At 36.3% G+C, this 11719-nt stretch overlaps 1 protein-coding gene across 1 annotated transcript in view; it reads right to left on the reverse strand.

The window, feature by feature from the left end:
• Positions 1–2817: 2817 nt before the first annotated feature.
• LOC107756115 (suppressor of tumorigenicity 14 protein homolog) overlaps positions 2818–11719 on the reverse strand; it is a 9695-nt gene continuing 793 nt past the window's right edge. The window contains exons 2-19 of the mRNA XM_016573119.1: positions 11113–11272; positions 10873–11003; positions 10713–10783; positions 9968–10152; positions 9793–9828; positions 9476–9710; positions 9216–9358; positions 8337–8434; positions 8131–8237; positions 7406–7539; positions 7205–7309; positions 7001–7108; positions 6795–6911; positions 5946–6068; positions 5679–5862; positions 5333–5604; positions 3989–4125; positions 2818–3892 (exon numbers count right to left, since the gene is read on the reverse strand). Coding sequence (XP_016428605.1) covers positions 3731–3892; positions 3989–4125; positions 5333–5604; positions 5679–5862; positions 5946–6068; positions 6795–6911; positions 7001–7108; positions 7205–7309; positions 7406–7539; positions 8131–8237; positions 8337–8434; positions 9216–9358; positions 9476–9710; positions 9793–9828; positions 9968–10152; positions 10713–10783; positions 10873–11003; positions 11113–11272 — 2508 coding nt within the window. The 3' untranslated portion in view covers positions 2818–3730. The remainder of the gene's footprint in view (positions 3893–3988; positions 4126–5332; positions 5605–5678; positions 5863–5945; positions 6069–6794; positions 6912–7000; positions 7109–7204; positions 7310–7405; positions 7540–8130; positions 8238–8336; positions 8435–9215; positions 9359–9475; positions 9711–9792; positions 9829–9967; positions 10153–10712; positions 10784–10872; positions 11004–11112; positions 11273–11719) is intronic.

Below are 11719 nucleotides of genomic sequence, written 5' to 3' on the forward strand. Positions count from 1 at the left end.
TGTTGACCGTGTCTTTAAATAAAGCCTTGAAAATGGATCCGCACGTCTCTCGTCTCGTTCGCCCCGTTACAGAAGGATAGTAATAATTGGGAACTTCTTAAATATGAAATTGGGAAGCATTGTTGAAAATTTTGTAGTACCTTAGTGAAAATAATAAAAAATAATGAAGAAAGATTATGGCTAGAATCATTATGTTGTCACACAAAATTATGGAGGATCTTTCAGACTAAGAATTAAGAATTAACAGACAGAATTAAGCTTATTGATCAGTAATATAATTTAAAGGATATATATAAATGAAAGGCTGAATATGCCTTAGAACTTGTAGGAAATGGCTAGAGGAGGGAGTGAACAGGACTCTGCCTATTTCTTCAGGCTGGAGAGACAGCAAGTTAGAAACTCTATTCAACAGCTATATTGATGGGAATGTAACTGTCATTTTGCACATTTTTGTGCTAAGTTTTATATAATGATCTGTATTCCTCTAAATTCTAATAGCAATCCGGTACAATTTTTTTAAAAATTATTTATCGTACATAAAACAAATTAGTAAAGAAATTGTAGCCTATGCGAGGCACCTATTAGTCTTTCAGAAATAATTTATTCAATAAATAATCTAAAAAGTAACAAATCCCTGCTGAGCTCTACAAAGCTTTAAACGAAAGACCTTTCTTACATAAACTGTTTATAAAGTGTTGGGTAAAGAGAGTATTTCTCCTTCTTTGTCAATGACTAATAACATTAATTCCTAAGCTCAATAAATATCCCCTTTTAATAGATAACTAGCACCCAATTTAGTTATTGAACACTGACTCTAAAACCATTGCCTTCGTCTTAGCAAAGATGCCAATCTGGATTTTTTTAATGCTTCGAACATTCATTTATTTTACAGGCCCTTGACAGGTTTTTGTTGATTTCTTTTGCAGATGTGCTCTGTCCAGCTCAGTAATGGCATTTCTCCTATATTTGCTTTAAAGCGTGGTGTCAGACAAGCTTGCCCCATCTCACCACCCTTTTCTAACAGCTAAACCATTTTTAAATGTATATACTGTATTAAAGACAGTTTTGTTAAGGGTATTGCCAGGACAGAATTGATAATTAGATGAACAACTGCTAGATGATACAGCATTGTTCCAAAGGATGCCTTTCAGATCCCAATTGCTTTAAACATCCTACAGTCCTTTTCAAATGCTTCTGGCCTCCTGATTAATATTAATAAATGTGAGTTACAAAATGTGTTACATCCATCTGTACGCCACACGCTGGTGACGCCTGCTGGTCAAAACTGGGTTATTACAACAAAAAGACGATTTTTTTTTTTTACCAAAACGTGCATACATTTTTTTGCAAATATTTTACAAAATTGCAAATATTTTATTGTAAGTAGTATATATAGTATATATATATAGTAAGTACATATTAAATGCAATTAATAAATCATCAAATACCATTAAATATTAAAATGTATAACATGAAATGTATACATTAGGCTATAGCATGAAAATGTGTTCTTTTATTAATTTGCTTGTTTTGTTTGTTTTATAGAGGGCTTGTCTAAACAGGTCAGTAAGAGACTATTAAATACTACTCTTTTTACTCTTTTAATTACACAAATGTCTCATTTAAAATGTCTACAAATGCATAAAACTGATCTGGTATCAGATTAAAAAAAAAAACATAACTAGTGTTGGTGGAAATTAGGAATGAATATGTTAGCTAGCTCCGCACAAGGGCTGTAGGTATAACTTCCATTCAGCCCTGGGGCACCTATATTAAAGGGCCCCTAAAAAGCATGAGCCAATAAGGGCACAATAGGCCCGGAAATAACGAGACCATGGTCACAAGGCCGGGGTCAATGTCAACGAAGACCCTTTCCACTCACATAGGGGATTAGGGTGATTAGGTACACAAGATCTGTGCCTGAAGAGCAGGGACGTCCAGGTTATAAAACCTAGTGAAGGTAGGCAGTGAAGACCAGCTGGCTGCCTCACAGATCTCCGATCGAGACTCCGCTGGACCAAGCCCAGGAGAAGGCCATTCCTCTGGTGAAGTGGGCCCTCCAATAGGACACTAAGTCCACTGAGGCGTAAGTCTCTGCTTCATAATTGGCAGCCCTTTAGCGCGGTCTACGAAGCATACAAAGAGCTGCTCTAATTGCCAAAAGTGGCTAGAGCGCTCTACATAAACTCCAAGAGCCTGGACGGACATCTCATTAGGGCACAGTTCATGTGTCTGGGATCAAGGATGGGCCTGAACCCACCATCTTTCTTTGGAACGAGGAAGTAGTGGCTGACGGCTGTAAAAGTTTTCCAAGCCTGGAGCCAGGCGGCAAGTGGTCTGAGTGCTGTCGTGAAGAGGAGAAATGCTCTTATGAGTAGGTGGGACCGCTATCACAGCGGTAATTTGCTCGGGCACGCTTGATGGCCGCAGAGGAGAAGCACTGAAGAACATCTTTCCGCTGCCGAGGCTCTTCTATGGCAAGTAAGCAGGCTTCTTCATTCTTCTTCTTCTTTAGAGTCCAATGAGGAGATGATCTTCGCACTGAAGAAGAAAATTCTGATGAAATCAGTATTCTACGCCAACTTATATAGGCGGTCAGCTCTGCCCGTTTTGGTGGGCTGAAATCCCATTAGTTGGTGCAGCTACACGAATGTTAACAAATCAGGCTTCAGCATTCAGACTAAACAGGAGTTTCCCATAAGCATGTATACACAATGTGAATGACCATTTCGAAAAGAAACATTTTCATCCAAATTTCTGTGAAAATGTTCACAGCCAATTATGGACTTGTTCAGCAATTATGCACTATTAAGCAGATTGGAATTTCCCTTTTAATGTTTAACAAAGAATCCACTGAAGCTTCAAGGCACATTACGGGAACGCCAATCCCCCAAGGAGGGCATTAACAAAAATAAAAATAAAAAAAATATTATAACAAAAGATCACAGATACACATAACACCAAAATAAAGATCACTGTGTAAACAAAACGGAACAAAAAAAATTCAAAAAAATTGCCAATTGTTTCAACAAAAAATGCTGACATTTTCATATTTTAAGTTTCAAAATTCCAATGGTAAGGAGTAATGTAAGGAGTAAGAACACAAATGTTTTATCTATACACACACACCCACACATTGCAGATATTCTATATTTTTATCAGCATATATTTAAAATTAAAATGCCATTCAAGCAAGGCATCAACTGCCCAGAATAAATGAAAACTCTAAAATTGTTTCCTATTACTTAGTCATAAAATACATTTGTGCACAGATCTGATCATGAAGTCTGTTTGGTATGAAAGGTAATTAAACTATAAAGTAATAAAAATAAAACAGACAATTAACACATTATGCCAACAATTACATTTTAAAAATCCCTGAGAACCACTCAAATTGTAATGACTTAAGCAAGGCAGCACGAATACTTTTCCTCCACAGCAAGAGCAACATTTGAGCTCAAAAACAGCATAGTACACATAGACGAAACTAAGAGAGTAATTACAAAGAGAAACACATAAAGAATAGATAAAGAAACTATGTAAGCTCATTATTATATTCATGGAAAATAAAAGTCAAAGAACATTTTAGTGGACATTTGGCCTGATTATAGTAATCTTTATGGCTTCTGAAATAAAACTCAATGAACATGAATGCCTTAATTATTTTCAATAACTCTCAATACAGGTTGATACTGTTTGCTTTAGTCCATTTCGTGTCACTGTTGTGACATTATACCCCTGTCATCTCCCTGATCCAGCTGCGGTATTCTGTGACGCGTGTGTAAACGCCGGGCCTGTTCCTGCGACCGCAGCCATCTCCCCAACTCACCACGCCAGCAAGAAACATGCGGCCACTGCTCTCAGTGGAAGTCATTGGACCACCTGAGTCACCCTGGCAGAGGAATGAGGAATAAATGTGCATTACTGACAAATGTAAGGCTATGACATGTATCTGAATGTGAAAAAAACAGAAGATCTTTCATTTCACCTGACAAGCGTCTACGCCTCCACTCAATACACCTGCACAGATCATGCGTGGTGTTATCCCATCATCCATCAGCTTGTTGCACACAGTGTTGTTAATAATGCGCACCTCGGCCTTCTGCAACACTGATGCAATGGCGTCTAAAGCAGAGGGAAGACATTTAATTAGCTTACTAACAATTTTAGGTTATTATATCAGAATTTGTACTCAGAGATATTCACTGCAAACCTGAGGTTTTAAGTACTGTCTCTCATTATCTGGTTTGGACAAAGCAGCTCATGTCTTATTGTGTACTTACTTACACAATACCAGTCAAGAGTTTAGACACACTTGATTAAATTTGAGTTTCTCTAGAGGGTTTATGCATAAAGCTGCAAAACAAATTGCACTGGCCAGTCTAGCAGTTGTGTTGAACTCATGTTTTGGTTACTCACTTTTATTTTTATCAGACAACTGATATGGCTGGATTTTCATTTCATAATGAGTGTACATGATTTTAAATTTTTTTTTTTTTTTTTTAAATATTAGGTCCAACTTTATATTATGTGGCCTTAACTACTATGTACTTACATTTTAATTAATCATGATACAATGCACTTATTGTGCACATACAAGTTTTTAAATTATAATTATATATATTTAAAAATACCTGCATGCAATTACATCTGTAATTAATTTCTGTAATTACATTTATAATTACACTGTTGACCCATACCTTACACCTTAACCCACACTTAAACCTACCCATACCACCAAACCTGTCCCTAAACGTACCCGTATCCCACCTCAATAGCAGCAAAAGTGTTTTGCAATACAATATGAACACAATATGTACATTGTACTTATTTTGATGTAAGTAGATAGTAGTTAAGGCCACCTAATATAAAGTGGAACCAAATATTATTTTTTTAATGGATTTAGGGCTGGAGAGTGTCTTCTTCTTCTTCTTCTTCTAAAGTCATTTATAATGTTACAAAATATTTCTATTTTAAATAAATGCTGTACTTTTGAGCTTTCTATTAATCAAAGAATCCTGTAAAAATGCATCACGGTTTCAACAAAAACATTAAGCAAAACATTACACTGTTAAACTATTAGAATGATTTCTGAAGGATCATGTGACACTGAAGACTGGAGTAATGACTGCTGAAAATTCAGCTTTCAGCACAGGAATAAGTCATTTTGAAATATATTAAAATAGAAAATAGTTATTTTAAATTGTAATAACATTTTACAATATTACTGTTTTTACTGTATTTTTGATCAAATAAATGAAGACTTTCAAAAACATTAAAACATTAACATTTGAAACTTTCGAATGGTAGCGTAGGTTGTTACATGACTTACCAACTTCCTCTCTCTGTTTGCCCCAGCCAGTGATCCAGACAGATTTGCCTGCTGGGAAGTCATGTGTGGCTTCAGGTAAGCAGACGGGCCAGATGTTCTGGCTGAGAGTTACAGGGCTGTCCAACTCCATCAGCGCGATGTCATTGTCGTCGCTCAAGTGATCATACTGAGGGTGAGAAATGATGCGCTTCACGCGTTTTAGGGTGGACTTACTAGTCTCACCCTGGTTAAGTAGACCTAGATAGACTTCCCACTGGTCAGGCTGGGAATATCTAGCAAAAGAACAAACATTCAGTCAGGATCAGAGCAGGAGGGGAGGAGAGGGCCAAACAACATAAGAACTCACTTGAACTTTTCACTGTCCTGCACGCAGTGAGCAGCAGTGACCAGCCAGCGGTTACTGATAACAGACGCACCGCACACATGACCTTGTGTATTCATGTGGAGGCTGACCTGCCAGGGCCATTCTCCCTCACTCGAGTCCTTTCCACCGACAATACGACTGGACTTGTAGGGCTTCGTCCCGCATTCTACATTGAATCGAACATGAAACACAGTTTGAAACATAACTGAAAAACATATATGAGGAAAGACAGAGAAATTCTGGACTTACTACATTCAGCTTCATCCGAACCATCCGCACAGTCAATCTCTCCATCACACATCGGGTTCAGCTTGCTAATGCACTGGTTATTCTTGCACTTATAGGTGAGATCAGAGCAGTGAACAGCTATGGCTGGATATAAAAGAGGCAACTGAGTCACTTAATATAGTGTGTGCTTATGTTGACAGCAGGGATATTTATCAACCTCCAAGTTAAATTTTAGTGCTGGTAAGTAACTACAGTAACTGTGAAACTATATATGTGACCCTGGACCACAAAACCAGTCATAAGGGTCAATTTTTTTAAATTGAGTTGTATACATCATCTGAAAGCTGAATAAATAAGCTTTCCGTTGATGTATGGTCTTATAGGACAATATTTGGCCGAGATACAACTATTTGAAAATCTGGAATCTGACGGTGCAAAAAAATCAAAATACTGAGAAAATCGCCTTTAAAGTTGTCCAAATGAAGTTCTTAGCAATGCATATTACTAATCAAAAATTAAGTTTTGATATATTTACGGTAGGAAATTTACAAAATATCTTCATGGAACATGATCTTTACTTAATATCCTAATGATTTTTGGCATAAAAGAAATGATCTTTACTTAATATCCTAATGATTTTTGGTATAAAAGAAAAATCGATAATTTTGTCCCATACAATGTTTTTTTGGCTATTGCTAAAGATATACCCAAGCGACTTAAGACTGGTTTTGTGGTCCAGGGTCACAATAAACAATAGAGGTATACATTAATAATAATTATAGAATTTACTATATAAACTTTTGAGGTCAAAATAAGGCCAAGTATTGAAAAAACAGTCAAACTTTGTATTTATTGACTGAAAGTTCTCACATTTCTCACACTGAGATTCATCTGAGCCATCGCCACAGTCGTTGTAGCCATTACACTGCTTATGTGCTGGGATGCAGCGGCTGTTTCGACATCTAAACTCTTGAGCTTTGCAGTTCCCTACAGACAAAATCGGACAAACAACCTGAAATCGTTTCCATCACTTTTGCTCCATTGTTCATGATTTTGAGTGCTGGTTTCATCCTCACCACAGTTTTCCTCATCAGTGTTATCTCCGCAATCGTTCACCCCATCACAGCGCCAGAAACTGGGCTTGCAGAAGCCGTTCTTGCATTTTATTTGAGTCTCATTACATGCTGCATGCATGGGTAAAGAAAGTAATGCAGCACCAAATGACACTCGAGAAAACAACTGTCCAAAGACTAAGCACAAGTAATATGGTATGAACTTACTGCAGCCCCTCTCATCACTCATATCTCCACAGTCATTGTAGCCATCACATTCCAGGTTAGGAGACACACACAGATCATTGTCACACTGGAATCTCCCAGGGCAGGCTGTGGAAAAGTGATTTTAGATATGTTTGTCACGGTGTACTGGCTTTGAACATTGCGTTTTAATATCAGCAGGAAAAATAATATGATTCTACTCACGATTAGTGGGTTCAAAGGCCTCAAATTCGGCAGAAAAGCCCTCGCTCACGTAAGACAGGTCAGAATGAAATCTGACTGTTGTTTGGTTTGATTTGATTGTGTACACAGTTTTGGGTGGCTTCTCCCCACATATCCTAAATCAAGTTATAAAAGAACAAATGACAGTTATAGTCTATATTTAGAGAATATACACTACTATTCAAAAGTTTGGGGTCAGTAAGATTTTTTTTAATGTTTTTGAAAGAAGTCTCTTATACTCTCCAAGGCTGCATTTGATACAGTAAAAACTGTATTATTGTGAAATATTACAGAATTTGAATATATTTTAAAACTTAATTTATTCCTGAATTTTCAGCAGCCATTACTCCAGTCTTCACATAATCCTTCAGAAATCATTCTAATATGCTCATTTGATGCTTAAGTAATATTTTTTATTATTATTTTGTGTTAATAATAAAACAATATATACAGTTGTGCAGCTTAATATTTTTGTGAAACCGTGATACACTTTTTTTTAGGATTCTTTGATGAATAGAAAGTTCAAAAGCACATAATTTCTTTGAAATAGAAAACCTTTGTTACATAATATGTTTTTACTGTCACTTTGATTAATTTAATGCTCTTCAATAGTGGTGTATAAATGATATATTTCTTTATATTTCATAGTTTGTAATATCTACTCAAGTATAAGTATGATGATTACTCTTTTGACACTTTTATCTGACCTGTAGTTTATCTCCAAGTAGTCTGCTGGACAGCTGATGGGGTTTTGTTCAGGGCTATGTATAGACAGCTTGTCAAACTTCACCTTGATATGCTTTCCTGATGGAACCTGTCAGACAGAACATTTAAGAACTTACATTATTGAATGTTAGGAACAGATCAATGTTGAAGGAGATGTTAAATGACACTGAGGGTAAATCATTTTTACCTCAATGTTCCAGACACAGTCAGTCTGAGGTGGGTAATGGGAGGGATAGCCAGGTGATGTGAAGGTACCACGAAGCCCCATCAGTCTCCCTCCACAGTCTATAGAATGGGACAAGACATTGTTAACACAAATATTGGGCTTAGACTGCTTGATTTAACACACAGGAAAGCAGGATCCAGAATTAATGCTCACTAGAATAAGCTTTGGCAAGTTACTCGCTAAGTGGCTGGTAATTTTATAAAGAACTGCAATACAACACTTCTTTTTTTTTTTTGGAAGGAAATTTGTTCTTTTATTCAGCAAGGATGCACTAAATTGATCTAAAATGGCAGTAAAAACATTTCAAATGTTTCTATTAAGATTTCTATTTCAAATAAATAAATGCTGTTCATTTGAACTTTCTATTCATCAAAGAATCCTGATAAAAAAAAGCATCACAGTTACAAAAAAAAAATTAAGCAGCACATCTGTTTTAAACATTGATGAGAATAATAAATGTCTCTTGTGACATCATGTGACATTGAAGTCTGGAATAATGGCTGCTGATAATTCAGCTTTCCCATCACAGGAATAAACTGCACTTGAAAAAATATTAAAACAAGTTATGAAAATAATAGTATTTATGATATTATAATAAGTAATTTTAAACTGTAATAATAATTCATAATATTACAAATAAATGCAGCTTTGGTTAGTATAAGATTTCTTTAAAAACATTTTTTTTTAAAAATTTTATACCATTTTCATAAGCCTTTTCTTTAAATAAAAAAAATACAGTTTCGTGGCAAGTAAGAAATATCCGTGTATGACTGGCAAAGTCTGTCAAAAAGTGAACTTTGGACCCTAATGAGTTTATTATATCTCAATATTAAACTCTACCTTGAATTTTGGCTGGAATCTGAGAATAAAATGCCCTGAAACCTGGGAAGTTTTTCTCCTCATTTGTAACCAGTGTAACCAGCATGACATTCCCAGAGGAGATGAAAATGAGCTTCTCATCAGGTAAACGATATCCGCATTTCCTGCATGAACACATTTGTTAAGATTCCACATATCGAAAAAGACAATGAAAACAGACATGTGTCACGTGATACAGCTCACACATGTGGTACTGTTTCATGAAGTGTATAAACACTTACTCCGCTATGACTTGCTTCTCTGATGGTGCTAATGAGTCGTACACTTTGATGAAATCATTACGGCAATCTTTCTCCAAGTCTAGGACGTCAAACTCCAGTCTGATCCTGTGCTCTGGGTCGGCCCGAATCTGCCACTCGGTGTAAAGGTTGGGAAGGTAGGCGGAATCGGGAAAACCTGGAGACCGGATAATGTCTGTCTGGTTCCCATGAGCATGATGAGACCTCTTACTGGACCCTGAAAGACAGAACAAGTTGAATATGAGTACGATATAAACATGAATAAACAGCTAAATGTAAAGAAAGTACTGTTAACTCACGTTTGAGGTTTCTGCCAGCTAACCGAGCATCCACAGCTGTAATGCACACCAAAATATATCTGAATTTCAACTGTTAACCATCAGACTGAATAGTGCTAGACTAAAATGAAATGTGAAGTTAGATTACAAGAGGTGACTATGCAAGTAATCTAAAACTCTCTTCCAGTAGATCTACCTCCTGACGTCATGCCGTCAATGATGAGGCTATTGTCAGTCCTGCGACCAAACCCCCTCCGGCTTTTCCTTGCATTTTCCCCCCCATCCATGGATGCCATGGCCTCGTCCACAGCAGATACTTGGGACTCCGGCACATTAAACTCAGACAGGTAATAAGCGATGATACCGTTATTACTGCCCTCACTAAAGGGAAAAAATAACATCAATGAGATTCACAGTGTAAAATGAGTCTGGCATATTCTGTGATGCTCTAATAGATTGGGGTGAACTATTCAAGGTTGGCAGACAAAAAATTGTCTACATTTTATTTTCAACAATGAAATTCAAATTTAAAATGAATCTTTACACGTACACTTCTACTTGTAAGTCTGATTCTTACGTCTTATAGGAGTTTTAAATTCTTTATATATTTTTCAATCTTATTTTTATTTCTCTATTTACATTTTTAATTTTAATATTCTGCATCAACCAGTGAAAAGAAAAATAATTTGGTTACTTATGTAATGACAATTAAGAGCTTGGCTTGACTTTTATGTACATCACCACTTAAATAGTCCTGCAATGCGTTTTCTAAAGCCCAAATACTTCATGCAGTCTGTCAGTTAATATGAGGTCATACAAGGTCAAATGCATCTTTAATAACACAAAAATTAGAAATAAAGGCTTTTCTGATTGACCTTTCATGTCAACTACCCATAATTTTCTCCCATGAATGGTAGAATTATTTCAATTATTTCAATTACCTGAAACCTTGCACACTGGACGCCACATGGTACTTTGACAGCAAGCGCACTTGACCATATATACCTTTGAGCTGAAAGACAACGTACAATGAAGCAAAGTTTTAACATAAAGAAAATAAAAAATAACTGAAAACATTACAAAGAAACATGACCACCTCACCTGCCTTGAGACCTTTGAAGCCAGTTCTTTATATTCAGCGGTGTTACTATTTTCATAAGCATCTGAGAACGTTTGACTGGAGATGGTCAAATAACCACTGAACATCTTCCTCACCCTCCCATTATACCTGTCTGTAATAATGGACACGCTGGAGTTATTGTTTTATCATAATCATTCAAATGTACTGTTTACTGGTGATAATAATAGTGTGTTTGTTTGTTTATGAGTTAAATAACTCACAATGGAAATGCCACACTAACAGTCCAGTTACTAATGCAATGATCGCCAGTGCTGTGGGTAGACCTATTGCCACGATGGCCCTGAACGATACCCTCTTCTTCTGCAACTTTTTTGCATCTGATGCTGGAAGAAACTGCTCTGTCTGGTCCAAGCCATGGTCCTACAGAGAAATGTAAATTACAAGTCAAATACACTTGTTTTTACACGTGACTGTTACAAATAGAATGAGTTACACTCTGTAACTACCCTAAGGAGGCACTGTACTGTACATGACTAAGACGCAATTTTGAACCACCCATGTCAAAACAGGCTATTCCTCTTAACCTTGCTCATCAGCGTCAACAACCCACCCCAATCAAGTATGCATTAGCAAAAGCGTGCGTGGGTCATGTGACTCAAGTGCCAGCTTTTCTTAGTATAAGAAAAACAGGTTTTTTACATGGCAATCTTAAAGTCACATCTTTTAATATTTTTCAAAAAGTTAAAGCATAAGCATTAAAGTGAAACTAAAACAGCAATATAACCATAATTTGAACAATATAAAGCGCAGTGAGACAAATCAAAGCATAAAGGCATATATATATATATGTTTATATATATATATATA

This window comes from Sinocyclocheilus rhinocerous, unplaced genomic scaffold (genome assembly GCF_001515625.1).
Source record: "Sinocyclocheilus rhinocerous isolate Xijiao unplaced genomic scaffold, SAMN03320098_v1.1 scaffold682, whole genome shotgun sequence".
In the NCBI taxonomy this organism is placed as follows: Eukaryota; Metazoa; Chordata; class Actinopteri; order Cypriniformes; family Cyprinidae; genus Sinocyclocheilus; species Sinocyclocheilus rhinocerous.